Consider the following 16,800-nt stretch of genomic DNA (forward strand, 5'->3'; position numbering starts at 1 on the left):
TCTTGAAAGATAAGGAATATTTTGACTAGGCTCAAATGGTCAACGATAAAATTCATGAAAAATTGATTGATGTCCATGCAACTAAGAAAAATATGATGAAAACATGAGGAAAATTATCTACTGTGCAATCTCATAAAGATGTTCATCAACAACATCAGCACATATTGAGGTTACCACATCACAATGGCAATGATCCCTTAATTGCTCATAGAGATTATCTATTTTATACATCCCTTTTGATTTGTAGTGGAAAGTTGAATTTATTTGTGTGGAATACAATGATTCTTTAAGAGGGCTAGGTACATAATTGAGAAAAATAGCACTTTTGTATTAATAGCTTTTTATATCCACAATATTTTTATAAGTTACTATAACCAAACCAAGCTTCCCATCATTAGATAAAATTTCATGATATGCGATATGAAGGTAATAAATAATCAGTGAAAAAGTGCGAAGATAGATTCTACTCTCACCTTGGTTGTATCATCACAAAGACATGGCCAACTCCAAAGCTACTGCAACCATTTATCTTGATCTTGATCAAGGAACAGGTAATGAGGATATTAAAACTTCCAATGGATGCTTTTCTTTTTCTCAGCCCTACAGATTTTTATATGAACCTAGATTAATTGTTTCCCGCTTTTAAAGGAGAATTATTGTTACCCTTTTTTGCTGTCTGCAATATTTTCATTAAGCACCATATGGAAACCAAAATTCCCTGCATCATTGTTGTCTGCACAATGTGACATTAAGCAGACAATTGACCACCTCAAACATGCAATGACCCATGCTACTGTCACCTGTGTAGCGTTATCACGAATGTGTGTGAACATCTTCTTGCTAGTGCGCACCATTAACTTCTACACTGATCAAGTGCAAATATAGAGAATGTTCATCATTAATTTTTGCTCGGCACTAAAGGGTTTTGTATAAATTTATTTTGATAGAATACAATCTTCACAGGTAGAAAATATTTCATAAAAAACATGATTCCTCTAAGTTAAATTACATATAGCATGCATGCTAGACATAATTTTCATCTTTAAGGTTAGTTGGTCATAACTGAAAACATTCTAATGGTATTGCAATGCAAATGATTTTATAACCGTAAGTGTCCATTACATAACTGGTTATCCACTACCTACCAGAAAAAATAAAATCTAGATTAAACTAATCCACATACCTCACTAGATGTATTGAATCATTGATATTCTTATAAGCTTTATATTACAATATAGTGTGGTGATTCCTACCTTTGATTGTAAACAAGAATAACCAACCAACTTGTCTTCTATATGGTTTACAAGTCTCCATTGTCGAAGTGATTTCTATCACCAGTACAATACTAGCAGTTAATGTTTTCCACTGAATTGGGACACGACCAACAAAAGATATTGACCACTTGACAGAATATTTTGCAGGTAATGGAATCACAACAAAGTCTATTGTTACGTCCTCTTCATTAAACTTAAATGCAAAGCCAACATTCCATTGATAAACTGTTTTCTGGCATTCCTGTATTTTTCAAGAAGAAATTGAAAACCTTTGAATGCTTCCTCAAACTTAACCTCATTGCAAAATTCGGATTTCACTTGCAAGAATGCCCTTTCATAATCCAATATTTTCACTTGATCTGGTGGAAATATCTCCTTCAAATATTCAGAAGGATCATTCAGACCATGTTGACTGCTTGAATTAGTGTCTCCTGAATATAGATGCCGAAGCCACTTCATCCAAGGGAACAAATCATAATCAAAATGGCTCACATTAATTTCTATATGTCTATATGCAACTGCAAAGTTGCATCGTCTTCTTACCATGCCTACTAAGCTAGAAAACACTTCCTCTGAAGATGAAACTTCTTCATCGCATCCAGGTGAATTAGTATCAATGTTTGTACCAGGTCCAAATTCAACTTCCCACTCTTTGTTCCTTCTGTTACAATGCAAAAAAGGTGCAGCAACTGTACAAGCCTTTCGTAAAAGGCTGTATGAATTTCCCAAGTCCCTAATTGCAATATGTAATATTTGTACTGCAATGTAGAAATTTTTCTCTGAACCATAATTGTGTATAATATTTTCCATTTTTTGGCATTGTTCCCAGTAATGAAGAGCAATGTGTATGATACCTTCCCACCTTTAACAGCAGTGATCACAGTAATATAATGTCAGTAAACACAAAACAGCATCCAGCATTAAGCATTATTTAATAGATTAGTTCTAAATTATTGCATCAATTTCTTTATTTTACTCGAAAACGGAAGACCCAAAAAGGGAATAGAGAAAAGGTGACTAGTATCGGAAGTCATGAAAAAGTGATACGTAAACCAATTGAAAAGATCTTCAAATGTAAATTTTGTAATTTGCATTACCAGACATTACAAGTATACATAGCTTTCGTTAATTACGAGTCAGAAAGTGCACTTTGCTGGTTTGATGTGTCTCCTTTTACATTAAATATTAGAATATTACTAATGTTTAGCATCTTGAATGCACCATTTAACCATTTAACCATTCTGCATTTGCTTTTTCCCTTTTCCACAGCAGAAATATATTTTGGAACCAGAATTAAAGACTGGCCATAGTGTGTGACAAGTAAAACCCCATAAGCTACATGGATGAGTCAAGGTACCATATACCAGCCACAACAAAATTCCCCATCTGGTAAGGCTGCAACTGAGCAAATATACTCAGGCATAAAGTAAAAAGTTGTGGGTGAGTGGCAGGCCGTAGGTGGGACATAGTGGTCACTCAAAAATTAAATGCAGTATTTAACAAAATATGATAAAAAAGAGAGTCATGAAGGATGCTATAGTTTATAATTAAAGATCATTAATTATCGAGAATAGACAGATATGACCTTAAAAAAAATTCCACTCCTCTTAAACAAAGTTAAACCAATGAGTGACCTTCTAGACTTACCCTCTTCTCAAATACCCACACAGATTTCACTTTCATACAGTTCACAATTTTGACTGAAGCAGCTACAAAGCAGAATAAGCATGAAAATTGTTTTAGAAAGAAAGTATTCTTTTATTAAAAATAAAACTGAAGGTAAGATGAATTTCAGGTCTCAATCAGCCGGCAGGCCTACTGGGCATTTGAGACTCTCATTATAGGAACAAGAGAATTTTTTCAATTTATCTTAATATTAATTTTAAAAAAATTGTACAGAAAGGGATTCTGAAGTCAAAACAAGAAATAATGCCTGTTACAAATTGCTTTCTCCTACAAATTCATAACATGATGTATTTAAGAATTTTACCAGTTCATAAAGCAGCTCATCTGTTAATGTTTTCAACGAAATTGCCTTTGAGCATTTATGTCTGAGGTATTCTTTTCAATTTTGACCATTTCCTTTTTCATTTGGGATAAATTTGTAACAAAATCAATAGAAATACTTTTCAATTTATGGTTGGAACTGAATGGGTCAATAGATTTCCTCTAACAGAAGGATTTCTTTCAGTTTCGTTCACTTAGCATTTATCAAGTGTTTTAAGTCTTTTTCTCTTCTTCATTTGTCCTGTTTTCCAACGCATATGTATGCACATGCAAGTGTAGTTTTTCAAGTTTTTGTAATAAAAGCATCTTATACTACACCAAAGAAAAGACTGCTACACTACTAGTTACATCACCTAACAATCGTAGTCACATGGAAAGTCCCTTCCTCTAAAAGCAATAAATGCTACTGTACAGACCATTTCAGGGAAATAGAGTCGACATCTGTCCAGAGACCATTAATTCTATATTTTAATAAAATTAACTGGCATATTCAATATATATTAGAGATGGTATTTCAGATCTCTGATTCCCTAAATTTAGTAGGTTGTTAATACATACTGTGAGATTGAATCCTGCCATTGAGTATCTACAACCAATGAAGCAATAGTCTGCAAAAAAACGCGATTATACCTGATTAATCCTGAATCATGGAGCTTACCGATTTATTCCCCGAAAAAATCCCGATTCATGAAAAAATTGTTGAACAAGCTTTGACCCAATTTTCAAAGATTTTTTGCATTTAAATCATGTTAAAAACCCCCAAAATGAAAAAAAGTGAAAAAAATCATTGTAAAAACTTGCAAAACCCTAGAAAAACGCGTAAAATTACTGAATTGCTTAGAAATAGGGTTGGTCTGAGACAAAATCAGAGTAAATGTGGATTCAACGTCAAAAAAGTTTGTTATTTTGTCCATTTTCGGGGGTTCATCATTCCCCACACTTGTTCAAACCCACGAGCTCAACGACCCAACAAAGGTAGAAAGCCCACGAGCTCAATGGCCCAGTAGGGGTTTGAACCTTGGTGGCTACCTCACCAATGGAGTTTTTCTACCACAACACTAAACCTTCAAAGAAATATTTAATATATGTAGATATAGATATATGATTTTTAATTTATAATTGATATAGTTAATTTTTGCTCAAACAAAGACATACAACTCATTATGTGGGCAATATATCTAAAGTGCTCCACAAAATAAATCTGAATGACAACAAACAAGCTTACATAGTTGTAATAAAAGAGCCTCCAACACACAATCATTAAAATTTGTCTCTACCTAAAATAGTAGTTGCAAGCTAGGTATTGCCAAAACCAGTGGCTTGCTAATCTTTTACTTCAGCTAAACAAATGCCTTTTGTTGAATTCTACCCCATATAAAAGACTTACCAATTTCCATCACGGAATATAAAGCATTGCAACTATGGAATATGATTTGATAAGCTTTCTCAAATATTGAACTAACCCTAGAAAACTCCTTGCCTCAATCACAATGAAAGTCTTGGATCACTTCAAAATGGCTTCCACTTTTACTAAATTCCTAACGATTGTTGGATCTCTGTCTAATAAATTTTGATCTTAGCTACTACATAGACTTAGCTAATCTTTGATCTCAGACTTGGACAACTATTTGGTGTATTTGGTGACTGCCCTTTTAAAAAGTTAAATGAATATTTGCCTATGTAATCAGCAATATGAATAGAAACAACAAAAATCTATTTTCTACAATTCATGGGTTAAACTCCTTGTCTCAATCACAATGAAAGTCTTGGATCACTTCAAAATGGCTTCCAATTTTACTAAATTCCTAACAACAGTTGGATCTCTGTCTGATAAATTTTGATCTCAGCTACTTCATAGACTTAGCTAATACCCCAAGAAAACTCCTTGCCTCAATCACAATGAAAGTCTTGGATCACTTCAAAATGGCTTCCGCTTTTACTAAATTCCTAACAATAGTTGGATCTCAGTCTGATAAATTTTGATCTTAGCTACTTCATAGACTTACTAATTGTTGATCTCAGACTTAGACAACTATTTGGTGTCATTTGCCTATGTAATCAGCAATTTGAATATAAACAACAAAATCTATTTTCTATAATTCATGGGTTAAACTCTATTTTATTTACTCTCTATATCTCTATCCTATGGAAATGCCCTTAAGTTTTTAAAATGAAGTAGTTTGTTTCTATTTTTCTACAAATTTTTACAATTTTTAAAAATCCAATTTCTTACCCATTTTTTCAAAAAATCTTATACTTTTGGTTTGCTGAGTTTTTCCCCAAATGATTTTTGTTACTATGATATAAAGCATTGCAATTGTGGAATATGATTTGATAAGCTTTCTAAAATATTGAATTAACCCTACAAAACTCCTTACCTCAATCACAATGAAATTCTTGGATCACTTCAAATTGTTCAAAATAGCTTTCACTTTTACTATTTGTCGGTTAGCTTTTGATCTCTGTTACTTCATAGACTTAGTTAATATTTGATCCGACTTAGACAAATATTTGGTGACTGCCCTCTTAAAAAGTTAACTGATTATTTGCCTATGTAATCAGTAATATGAATATAAACAACAAAAAAATATTTTCTTCAATTCACGGGTTAAACTCTATTTTATTTGCTCTTTATATCTCTATGCTATGGAAATGCCCTAAAGTTATTTAAAAAAGATAGTTTTTGTCTCTTCTTCTACAATTTTTTATGTTTTTTTTTTAAATCCGATTTTTTCCCGATTTTTTCAAAAAATCTTATACTTTTGGTTTGCCGATTTTTTCCCTAAACGATTTTTGCTACTATGTCTACAACCACTGCCCACTCTATTCATTGTCCTGCAAGAATGTGCCCTGCTGCATGAACTCTGCATAATTTTGATCTTACAACCAACCAAAGGTCTTGATTATTCCAATTTTGAGGCTTTCTTTCATATTGCTTGATTATCCCCCTCATATCTGCAATGCGCCACTCAACACCGTTGGTGATACCCAAGTACCTTATTTTGCCTGTGTGATGTCCCCTATTTAGCTAAGATAGGAAAGACAGGACAATTGCTTCAATTTCCCTTCTACTATGTCAATTGAATACTTATTTAAGCAAGTAGTGGAAGATAAATCAAAATCAGTTGCAATTCCTGATGCAATTATCAGTATCAATGATACCAACAATGTCTGATATGACTATTATGAAGTATGCTATGTAAATGTTTCATTATCACTTATAATGATATGCAATATCTGATATACACTTCGATTATGAAATCGTTATTTATTGCTTACAGCAATGGCTATAATATCTGATCAATCTGATTATGTATGCAATAATTGATGAGAGGATGTCGCCAAGGGCGATACAAATTGCTATGTCTGATCTTTCTTTATGATATATGCAATGGAGTCTAATATGTTGCTTATAGCAAAAAGCTTGCTGTTTCTGATATGTAATTAAATACTTCCAATGCATGAAGTAGTGATCGCTTTGTTAGCAATATGGTTGCTGTGTCGAATAGGGATATAAATACTTGCAATGAATGCTGATGCTGTGTCTAATATTTCTATGGTTATAGCTTGCTATCAATGATGGATGCTATCTCTGATATGCCAATATACACTTGCTCCAAATGCCAACGGCACGTCATTCTAACCAGAGCAGATCCATAAAGGATGAAATAACAAAGAGAAAATGATCCAAAATGATCCTGATTGAAGTGATTTCAAATGTCTTCTTATATGTTGCAATTGGAACGACAAGTTGTGTCCATTCACCATCGTCTCCCTTCCTCATACTAATCACACCTCTTGAAGATGATTATGGTTATCAGTTAGACTTCTTAATTGCTGCCCAATGAATGATCTGATTGTTATTGCTGTATGTAATTGAATGTCACTTTATATCCCATAGTTAGTCTTCTTAATAGTCGGTGCTTGCTAACAACTAAACACTTCTGTGTTTTCCCACACTCAATGATCATACCATTATCGATTGTTATATCACTGACAATATTTATGTTTCCGTTAATCGCTGTCCTCTTACCCACATACGATTAGATTCCTTGTATGGTTCGATGCCTTTCATGATTAATCTCCACTTGTCCAATCAAAGTTATTAATCGATGTTGGCACTTGTCTTTCATTATATATGCCATAGGCGACTTGTATACTAATCTCCGATCTGCGTATCATACCATACTTGATACCTTCAGAGTCTAATCGTTATATATTAGTCAATAAAGAAAATATATCGAGTTTATTTGATGCTCATTATTTGTTCCAAGCTTGATGATCGATCTTCTCATGTCTTACTGCCTACTTGTGTCATTGTTTGGTTTTCCTATGTGATCGTTCTTGGATATGCACTGTAATAATCTTGTTAGGCTGCTTACGTTTCTATACCCCTACTGTTTGTACTTGGTCATAGTCTACAATTCTTTTGCAATTTTGTCTCTTTAGAGACTTCACAAAATTGGATTCCTAGGATGACCGAACAGGGACATTACAGCCTGTGAGTATAATCTAAGGATAGCATGGAAGATGTAGAAACTAGCAGTTGTATGGATCCAAGTTTAACCCCCCCACCCAGGGTGTGGTGATAAGGCTTAGTGCAAGTCCAGGGTGACTTCGATGCATAGGTTCAACCCAATGTGTGGCATATTAGCCTAGGTTGATTTTTTTGTGTATTTATGCAGTATTCTTAATTAGAAACACTTTATTTCACCCTAGGTTTATGATATTTCACTTCTTTATTCAACCAAGTAGGCAAATTTTCTTTACCAAACACAATAACTTCTATTGGTTTTCCCACTCACAACTGTCCCCAATGCTTCATAAACATCTCTAGACTCCAAAATCCAAACTATTGAGTCGAGAGTTCATTAATTCCCAAGTCCAAGAGATGATGTTTCAAAAACAAGTCAAAATCAATACACTGATCTCCATGTTTGGATAAGTCTCTCAGATTATTTCCAAGTTTTGGCAGGTCCTGTGCATGCAACTTGGGCGCCTTGAAAAAAGAGGCAAAAAAAGATTCTTACATTGAAATTTTCAAGTCAAAGACCTTGGAGAAGCCAATCCTTCCAATGTGTTTTTGAATTAGTTTTTGCAGAGTTTGAATCACCTTAGTAAATTGGTCTTCTGAGTCAAGTCTCATAACAATGATCCAAACCAACAAAGGTGACTTCAGTTGACCAGTAGGACTGTAGGACAACATTGAAGGCAAGGTTGAATGACTGCAGATTGCACATTAGCTAATTGGGTACCTCTTGGTGGGATAACTCCTTTAATTTCTTCTTCGATCTAACTTAATAAAAATCCTGGAGCATCTACAAGACTACAACAATCACATAAAGGTGGGGTGTCAAACAGTATCACTATCTAATGGACCCTCTATAAGCAAATAGAACAAAGAGGAATCACATTCACAAATGCGAGGAAGAGGCCCTTTTAAAAAGTTAACACCAAGCCAATCCAGGATGTGAGATATGCCGTTTGACTCGATCCTATTTTTAAATCTGTGGAAATCAGTTTTTGAAAGGAGAGCTTTTGACCAGCTGTGTGTGCCCATTCAATAAAGGATTCCATTTCGCTTGATAAATGAATGCTATGAATTGGTAGAGGAGTTTCGAGTAAAGGGGATCATTGTTAGGGACAGCCATTGCACTTTTTTGCAACAAAAAGTTATTTTCTATTCTATAATTAGAAGCTATATAATTTTGTTTCAAAGTGTTCTACGCAACAATGTTTACAAAAATGTGTTTCTAAGACCATTCTCTAAGGAATTTCTGTTCTAAGGAGATGGAATATGCACAGGAAAAGGAATCAGCTACAATATTGCTTTGTCCTCAATCATGACTGATTTTGGGCTTGTATTTGTTAAAACCAATAACTGTCTATATTGTTAATTATCGCCTGGATCTCCTAACAACATGTATAGGAATTGCTTATAGCCTTACTTCTATCTTGCAGAAAATATTTCAAAATTTTGTTTGCATATAATATTATTATGAATCCTTGGTTGAAAACTGGGTGTTGTTGTTTAGCATCTTTTATTTTCCTCTTTGAAGGCAACTCTTTTTTCATCCTATCATAATAAAACACAATTATGTTCCAAATTCCAATAGCATCAGTGCGTATAGTAAATGATTTGATGGGTTTGTTAATGATTATTTCAGTGCTTTTTTTAGGGTACAAAGGAGTTCTCTTATTTTATCTGTCCATTACAACCTCCCCATTTAGGAGTTCCTTTAAAGAGTTTGTTGTTTGGGCAAACCCATGTACAATCTTTTGCAAAATTCTACAATCTTATGAAGCTTCTTATTTCTTGGTCACTTGTCAACATTTATAACTTTATTTTGATTTTGATCTTTTAAAAGCTAATTTGTATAGCATTTTACATTCCTCTATTACTTAGGAAGGCTACCTCCTTTCTGAAATAATCACATTTTAACATTGGTTGTAGTATGTTTACTACCAAATAATAAGAAACTATGGCCCAATATCTCATCTTGATTAAGGAAATTGTTTCCACAAGGCATTAATGTACTCAACTCATCAATCATAACCTATTGAGCATATTGTCTTCGGACATGTAATGCCGTGGTTAAAACACTTCATTGGTGAAGCGGCCACCAAATTTCAAATCCCTGCTGAGCCACTAAGCTCGCATGCCTTGTGCTTTCGCTGGGCCGTTGCGCTTGCAGGTTTGATCAAGTGAAGTGTGGGAATGAGGTCCCCCGTTTGTGGCCTCACTGGTTCATTTCTCTGGGTCAAAAGCGTTTCATGTGGAGTCAGAGGGCATGTCATGCCAGCATCACCAGTCACGTTAAAAAGTTTACCAAGCATAGAATAACCAGAAAAAACAAAAACCTATCAAGCATATTCACTCCTCAATACAAGCATATAATGACATGACAATGGAAAATCTCACACACTCCTCATTATAGGCATACATAATATTGGGGAATCTCCTTCAAGCTTGTTCCCAATCAAATCCCAATCCTTTCTCAATGAAAATTATCTACAACATTTGTTTCTTGCTGAGAATTGGAAATATCTAAAGGCAAAAAACAACCAAAAAAGGTTTTCAATGAAACATTCTGAAATGAAAAACATTGTCATAAATGTTTGTCATCCTTTTCAATGTATTTTTATCTTAGCTTCATGTTTTGTCAAAAATGTGGTTTAGTGGAAGAAAACCCTTGCAAATACATTTGAATATTTTTTTTATTACATAATTTGCAAAGAAATAAGCATGACATCCAACTTTTATCAAAAACTGAGTTGATAGTGTGTTATACTACCTTTGTAATGATGGCAAGGGCAAGCATAAAACAAATATCAGTGTTTCCAAATTTTATTATAAAAGTGGAGTTTATCATTTCTCTGAATTTCATTGGGGTATTACCTAGAACAAAATTGTTTTTCAGAATTCATATTGTTTAGCTCTTGTTGTAAACATTATTTTTGCAACATTAGATTCACTAATTCTTACTTGATAACTTGATAAGTTGATAATATCCACTTTAAAGAAATAAAGAAACAGTTATAATGTTTAAAAGTGATCAAGGAGGTCAATGGAACTCATATGTACATTCACTTAAAATAGCATAATGTAGGAAAGAATCCTAGTAGTTGGAAAAGCAATTAAGGATGAAACAATGAAAGCGTGAAAGCATTTCTAGAGGTTGGCCTTAACCAGGTGATCCTTAACCACAATATACAAGAGCAAATATAGCTAATGTAATAACATGAAATAGACAAAATAATAAAACATTGAGGTGAATGAAGATCAAAAACCAACAAATGAAAATGTGTTGCTAGATTAGAGACAAGCATCCATCTAGTCCAAGTTAGTTTCATTTTGCAGATGCTTCTGAAATGGGGAAAAAAATACAACAGAGAGCTTGAAAATATTTTACACTTTGCCTAGTGAAATGTGTGCACAAGGATTCAGTTGCAAGTGCATTTCCACCACACTTCCATGTCAGTAAAAGATTTGTACAAGACAGCTTTCCAAAAAAAATCAGTAGAGCAACATTTTATAAAATACAAACAAAATACTGAAATATCAATTCAGAAAACTTACTCAAATGGAGGCTCCACCTCAATTCCAAAGGTCAGATGCAATGAGTATCCATCCCTAGCAGATTCATCTGCAAATTTCTGTGAAGCATCAAATCCAGTAGCCTTATGGAATAAGTGGTAACTACTTTTATTGAGGCAAGCTGACTGTGATGCCTGGAAATTATCAAAGCCATGTGTTTGCTCAGTCATGTTTGTCTTTATAGCCGTAATACTAGGGTGAATATCATGGCCACATAGACATGCCTCACAAAGCTTTCTCTCATCTGACATTTGATTATTACAAATAGTGTGTGCTGCATGTGGAAATCCTCTAGGAATATACAAAATATCTCTTTCCATCAGCAGAACTTGTTTAAAGTCAGTAATGTCAACTTGTGCATTATGCACAGCACTTAAAGGTTCATATAAACGAGGAAGCAATTTTTCCGGAGAAGAGATAGCCCATATCTTGTTTCCTGCAAGTTGGCAAACTAGGACACAATGATCATCATAATGAACAGATAGCCCCTGAGAGTTTGGAGGAGTCAAGTAGAGATTGGCACCTACAGATGCTTGTCCAAATATCATGGCTAAAGCCTCTGCTACTTCAGCAATCTTATGAGATCGGAATTCCATGCCTCTTATTGCAATTGTATAGCCCATTTCATATGCTTTCTTACAGTCTTGCAAACAGACAAAATTAGGCATCTCTGCTTCTACACTGTGATTTAACCCTCCAAAATAGTGTTCTTCTTTTGTCCTTGGTATTGTCTTTGAAAACTCTCCATTTACCTCTTCTGTAACTGATCTTATAATTCGAATGTCCTGGCCATAAACCATGGGATGACCCAGACTGTCCTGTATCTCTCTGAGAAAATCTATTACATCTAAGTTATCTGCTGAGACAGGTGGACAAGAAACCATTCCTGTCAATATCTGGTCTAATATATCATCAATACTTTGCTTTGATGTTGCTCCAATCAATAAGGAAATGAGGTCATTGTCACTTTCTCTCTCTTTTATTTTTCTTATCAACATTGGACTGCTCTCCCAATGATATCGTGCAAAATGTTCAAAGCAAGAACCTGCATCTTTAAAAATGCTTTTCTTCACCATATCAACAAAGCATGTTGAGCAATTGAGGACAACTTGCTCTATAGCTAATCTAAAAATCACCTTTGCTATCAAATTCTTTGCAGAAAAATCTGACCATTTACTGTTATCTTTACAACTTACATTCTGCATTTGTTTCTGATTCTGCTCTTGGATCCTAGCCCACAGTTTTTGCATGAAAGACAGAGAAACAAAAACAAGATCCTTTGACAGGAATGCCATACCGTTGCCATTGTCATCAGATACCAGAATTGATATTGCCTTGAGAATCAGCATCAGAAACTCATCCTCTTCCATCTGTAAGGCAGAATGTGTGCCACTTGATCTTGACAAATGCTTTTGATCAGCAAATTCTACTTTACCTTTGCACAAAGAATGGGAAACCTGACAAAACATATAACTACCAAAAGTCATATTAGCAGTGATGTTTATATCCTGAACTAAATGCAAAATGGCATATGTATCATAGACCCTTAATAAAATACGCAAGGAAAAAATATGTATTCTACTTTTCTGAGATGTATAAAGGACAGAAGTAGCTACAAGCCTACAAATATGCAACTAAACAAATGGGCCTATCGTTGCAAAAGTATATTTCCACAATCCATGCAGCAACTAAAAGCAATGAGAACCCAAGTGAATTCTCTGGCTGTCCTTCAACTAGCATAGTTGATTTACAATGTCAATTCAATTACCACCAGTTGGCATTGCTCATATACATGTAATGTAAAGATTTACTAGATATAAATTCCATTGAGTATAAAAAGTTTATTGCATCCTATTAAAAATATCAAATTGACACTGACAAACTAAATGAGTTCTTTTGGGGGCTCAGAACTCAGAACTCAAAAAGGTATAAAGTGGCAAGGAGAAAATAAGAATCTTCCAGCCCTGAGCTTTGCACACTGAACAAAGGCAAAAAATGTGAACTTGGAATTTGAAACTTGGAAAGGAGAACACACTAGAGATAAAGGATGATTCTCAATCTTTGAAGTCCAAGTGTTAACTGATATTAAAATTGTCTTCCACTACTCCCTAGTAAGGTGGTGCTTGCAAATGCCATCTGAAGGAAAGCAGATTTATTACTGCAGTTAATGCATATAAGTATTGAGCGTCTATGCATATGACAGAAAAGGCAGATTTTTAAAATCGTATTAATCCTTTCTTTACCTTTGACATTCAGAAGAAAAGCACTCAAACCTATCAGGAAAACAGGGCTTAAACAAAGGAAGTGAACCTGCATGAAGACATTTATTCTACAATCATAGTAACACGTCATGACTAAGGTGGCTCCTCCACACAACAAGTTGTGCCAACCTCAAAAGCTCAACCCCCCAAAATAAACAAACTTCTAAATCCCACCCTGCCTGTACATTATGTAGATTTGTTTCTCCAATTTTTTGAGACAGCAGGATATGGGATGCGTTTCTTAGACAAAAAAAACACTTCCTGCATTCTGGGGATGGCTAACAACAAAAATTATTATATTGCAAAGCATTTTGTTGCTTTTCATATGTATAATTAGTATTTCCAAAGGGGTAAATCCCCTGTCTTCCCGGAAGGAAACTTCTCCCCACCATTCTCCTTTGTGGCATCCCTGCAGGGGCCTGTCCTAGAGGTGGTCCTGTCCTGCAGATGCAAGAACGTCCAGAACATTCTTTGGGGAGAGCACTTTGGCAGCCACTAGATGAGCAAACATGCCTCAACTGTCTCAGGGACAGAGTCATCCCCACATCCTTTTATTTTTTAAAAACAAAACAAAAAAAAACTATCACCGAACATTTAAAAGAAATTAAAAATAACCCTAAAAGGGGAGCCCAACAAGGCCCCCACCCTAAAGAACCATAAATACACTTGCTGATGCTCAATTATAATCACCAATGGCAAGAGCAGGAGGAAGAGGAAGAGATATGTTCCAAATCTTTGATTTCCCAAATTCAAGTTTCTTCTTCAAAGTTCAAATTAAAATTTTAAATGGTTGGTTTTTAGTTTCTTAAATCTTCCAATTTCAAGTATTTACTTTTAAGTTCAAACTAGATAGCTGGTTTTACTTTTTTTTCTTCCCATCTTCATGTTTTAGTTTTTACTTCAAAAGTTCAAAGTTAGCAATAGATTATCTTATTTTTATTTCCATAAATAAATTTATGTTAAAAGAGATCAAACTTATATGTATCTTCTTTTATGCCTTGTGTGATCTGAAGTAAGAAAAAAGAAGGAAAATCAGAAATCCTATAGCTTTTTTAATTTAAATTTTATATAATTACTAAATATTAGATAAATACAAAATAAGACGCTAAATGGGGTTTCCCTTTTGTGATTCCTCTATATTTGCACTTCATGCAATTCAGTGTTCCCCAGGGATGCATTCCCTAGGTAAAAACCACTGAAAGTAGAGCAGGGATGTCTTGGGGACAATAATCTTCAAGTGCCACTGAAGGGTCATCTTGAAGACATTCCCCTTTGCAAGGGATATTCATTGTCATTAGAAACAAAAAAACTTGTTTTTAAATCAAAATTAATCCCTATAAAATTTATTTTCATTAATATTTATGAGTTTAAAAATCCTCGTTACTATTTATTGAGAATCAAGCAAAGTAAAAAATAAATTAAACGAATTACAACATTCCACTTGTTCAACCATGCAGCCCTCGCCCTCAATCCCCATGCCATATAAAATACAAACCCTCTTCTATAACCTTTGAGCTATGTTATCGAGCTTCCAGGACGGGGACGGCAGGGGACGGGTGTTGTCGGGTGATTATGTCATGTCGTAATTAGAATGTTAAGTGTGTTAAGGATCGGTGGTTACCTGGCGGTTGCCGGCAGTTGTCACCAGGCAACCTGTACCGACACCTATATATATGTACTTGTCTCTCTATTTTGGGATGTGGATATTGCTTCAGGAAACTATGTTTTAAATGTACTGGCATTTTGGAATCAATGAATACAGACATATGAGTTCTTCTTACTTGCATCTTTGTGTATTGTTAAATTTCCTATATCTCTATACTGATATGCACTGAATGCACACACCCCTCGGGGGCAAAATATTTGGCGCCGTTGCCAAGTTAAACCTGGGAATGACAGGAGCATACTACATGGCACGACGATAATGAGACAACCATTGAGCGAGGAGACAAGTAGCAATCCCAAGGAAGAGCCAAAGGAGTTGTTCGAAGGCGAGAGGGCACTGATAAGGGACTTCACCTGCATCTTACAAGCATCAATTGAAACTTACGTACGAAGGGAAGCCACAGAGGAGGACGTCCCTGAGAGCGCTGTGTGGAGTGCCCTTGCTGTAAGTCCGGCGGTGAACCGGTTGATGAATAACTTGCCTACCCTGTTGGCACAAGCATTTCTTGCCCTAAAAACTTGCCGAGAGGAAACCTACCATGAGAACCGTTGGCAACAAATTTTACAACAATTCGAGGAGAGGAGTTGACAAGAGGACGACGAACGTGACGAAGGCCGCCGACAAATCTTCCACTCGACGGAACGCAAGAATTGATGCATGTGACGTTGAACAAAGACAGAAATCGTGTACCAAAGGGACAAGAGGAAGACGGGCACGAGGCAACAGCGAGGGCACTAAGGTTGGAGCAACAAGCCGAACAAAGGAGACAACTGAAGAAAATTGCCAAGGAAGGAAGTGGAGGGAATGGCAATGATGGCTCCACTGGCGAGGGCTAAGTTTCTATATTGATAGAAGCCACGAGGAAGCAGTTGGGGGACCTTTCCCTCACGTTGGAGGAGATTGGCGATGGGAGTACGGTAGAGCCGTACACGCCATTTAGAGGTGACGAGACCTGGAGAGAAAAGGAGATCGAGACCGAGAACAAAGAAGTGGGAGATACCAGTGCAGCCGAAGGTGTTGGGAGGACACAAGGGCACAGTAGTAGAAGCAATCTGTTCGGTTTAGGCTCATCAAACCCTGGTAGTCAGAGTAACCTGGTGGGACCCAATGTACCAATTTCTAGAGGGCCGAGTTCTGGAGGGCAGAGTGGGCCAAAGCCAAGAAGCATAATGGCGAACAAGCAAAAGTTGCCTAAATTCACTGGAGACGGGAAGGAAGATCCTATACGGCATTGTCGTACATGTGAGACGATCCGGTCGGCCAATGGAGTGACCGACAAAGATGAATGGGTGGTATAGTTTCCCGCCACCCTACACGGGGTAGCCATCGACTGGTACTTTGATATAGACAAGACGAAGGTAAATACTTGGGACGAGTTAAAGAAAGCCTTTGAGATAGAGTTTTGACTCCTTTGGGACGACAATGAAATCGTCGCTGAAATCTTGTGCGCAAAGCAGGGGAAGAATGAGACTATACGAGCATATAGTCGGCGAC

General features: G+C 35.7%; 1 protein-coding gene across 5 annotated transcripts in view; it reads right to left on the reverse strand.

Annotated features, from left to right (window-relative positions):
* Positions 1–1,080: 1,080 nt before the first annotated feature.
* LOC131040728 (uncharacterized) overlaps positions 1,081–16,800 on the reverse strand; it is a 98,439-nt gene continuing 82,719 nt past the window's right edge. For 4 of the 5 annotated variants that reach the window (XM_057973675.2, XM_057973677.2, XM_057973678.2 and 1 more), the window contains exons 3-4: positions 11,362–12,852; positions 1,081–2,136 (exon numbers count right to left, since the gene is read on the reverse strand). In XM_057973675.2, the coding sequence (XP_057829658.2) occupies positions 1,449–2,136; positions 11,362–12,852 (2,179 nt within the window). In that variant the 3' untranslated portion in view covers positions 1,081–1,448. The remainder of the gene's footprint in view (positions 2,137–11,361; positions 12,853–16,800) is intronic. The other variant, XM_057973676.2, reaches the window with a different exon arrangement.

This window comes from Cryptomeria japonica, chromosome 5, assembly GCF_030272615.1.
Source record: "Cryptomeria japonica chromosome 5, Sugi_1.0, whole genome shotgun sequence".
In the NCBI taxonomy this organism is placed as follows: domain Eukaryota; kingdom Viridiplantae; phylum Streptophyta; class Pinopsida; order Cupressales; family Cupressaceae; genus Cryptomeria; species Cryptomeria japonica.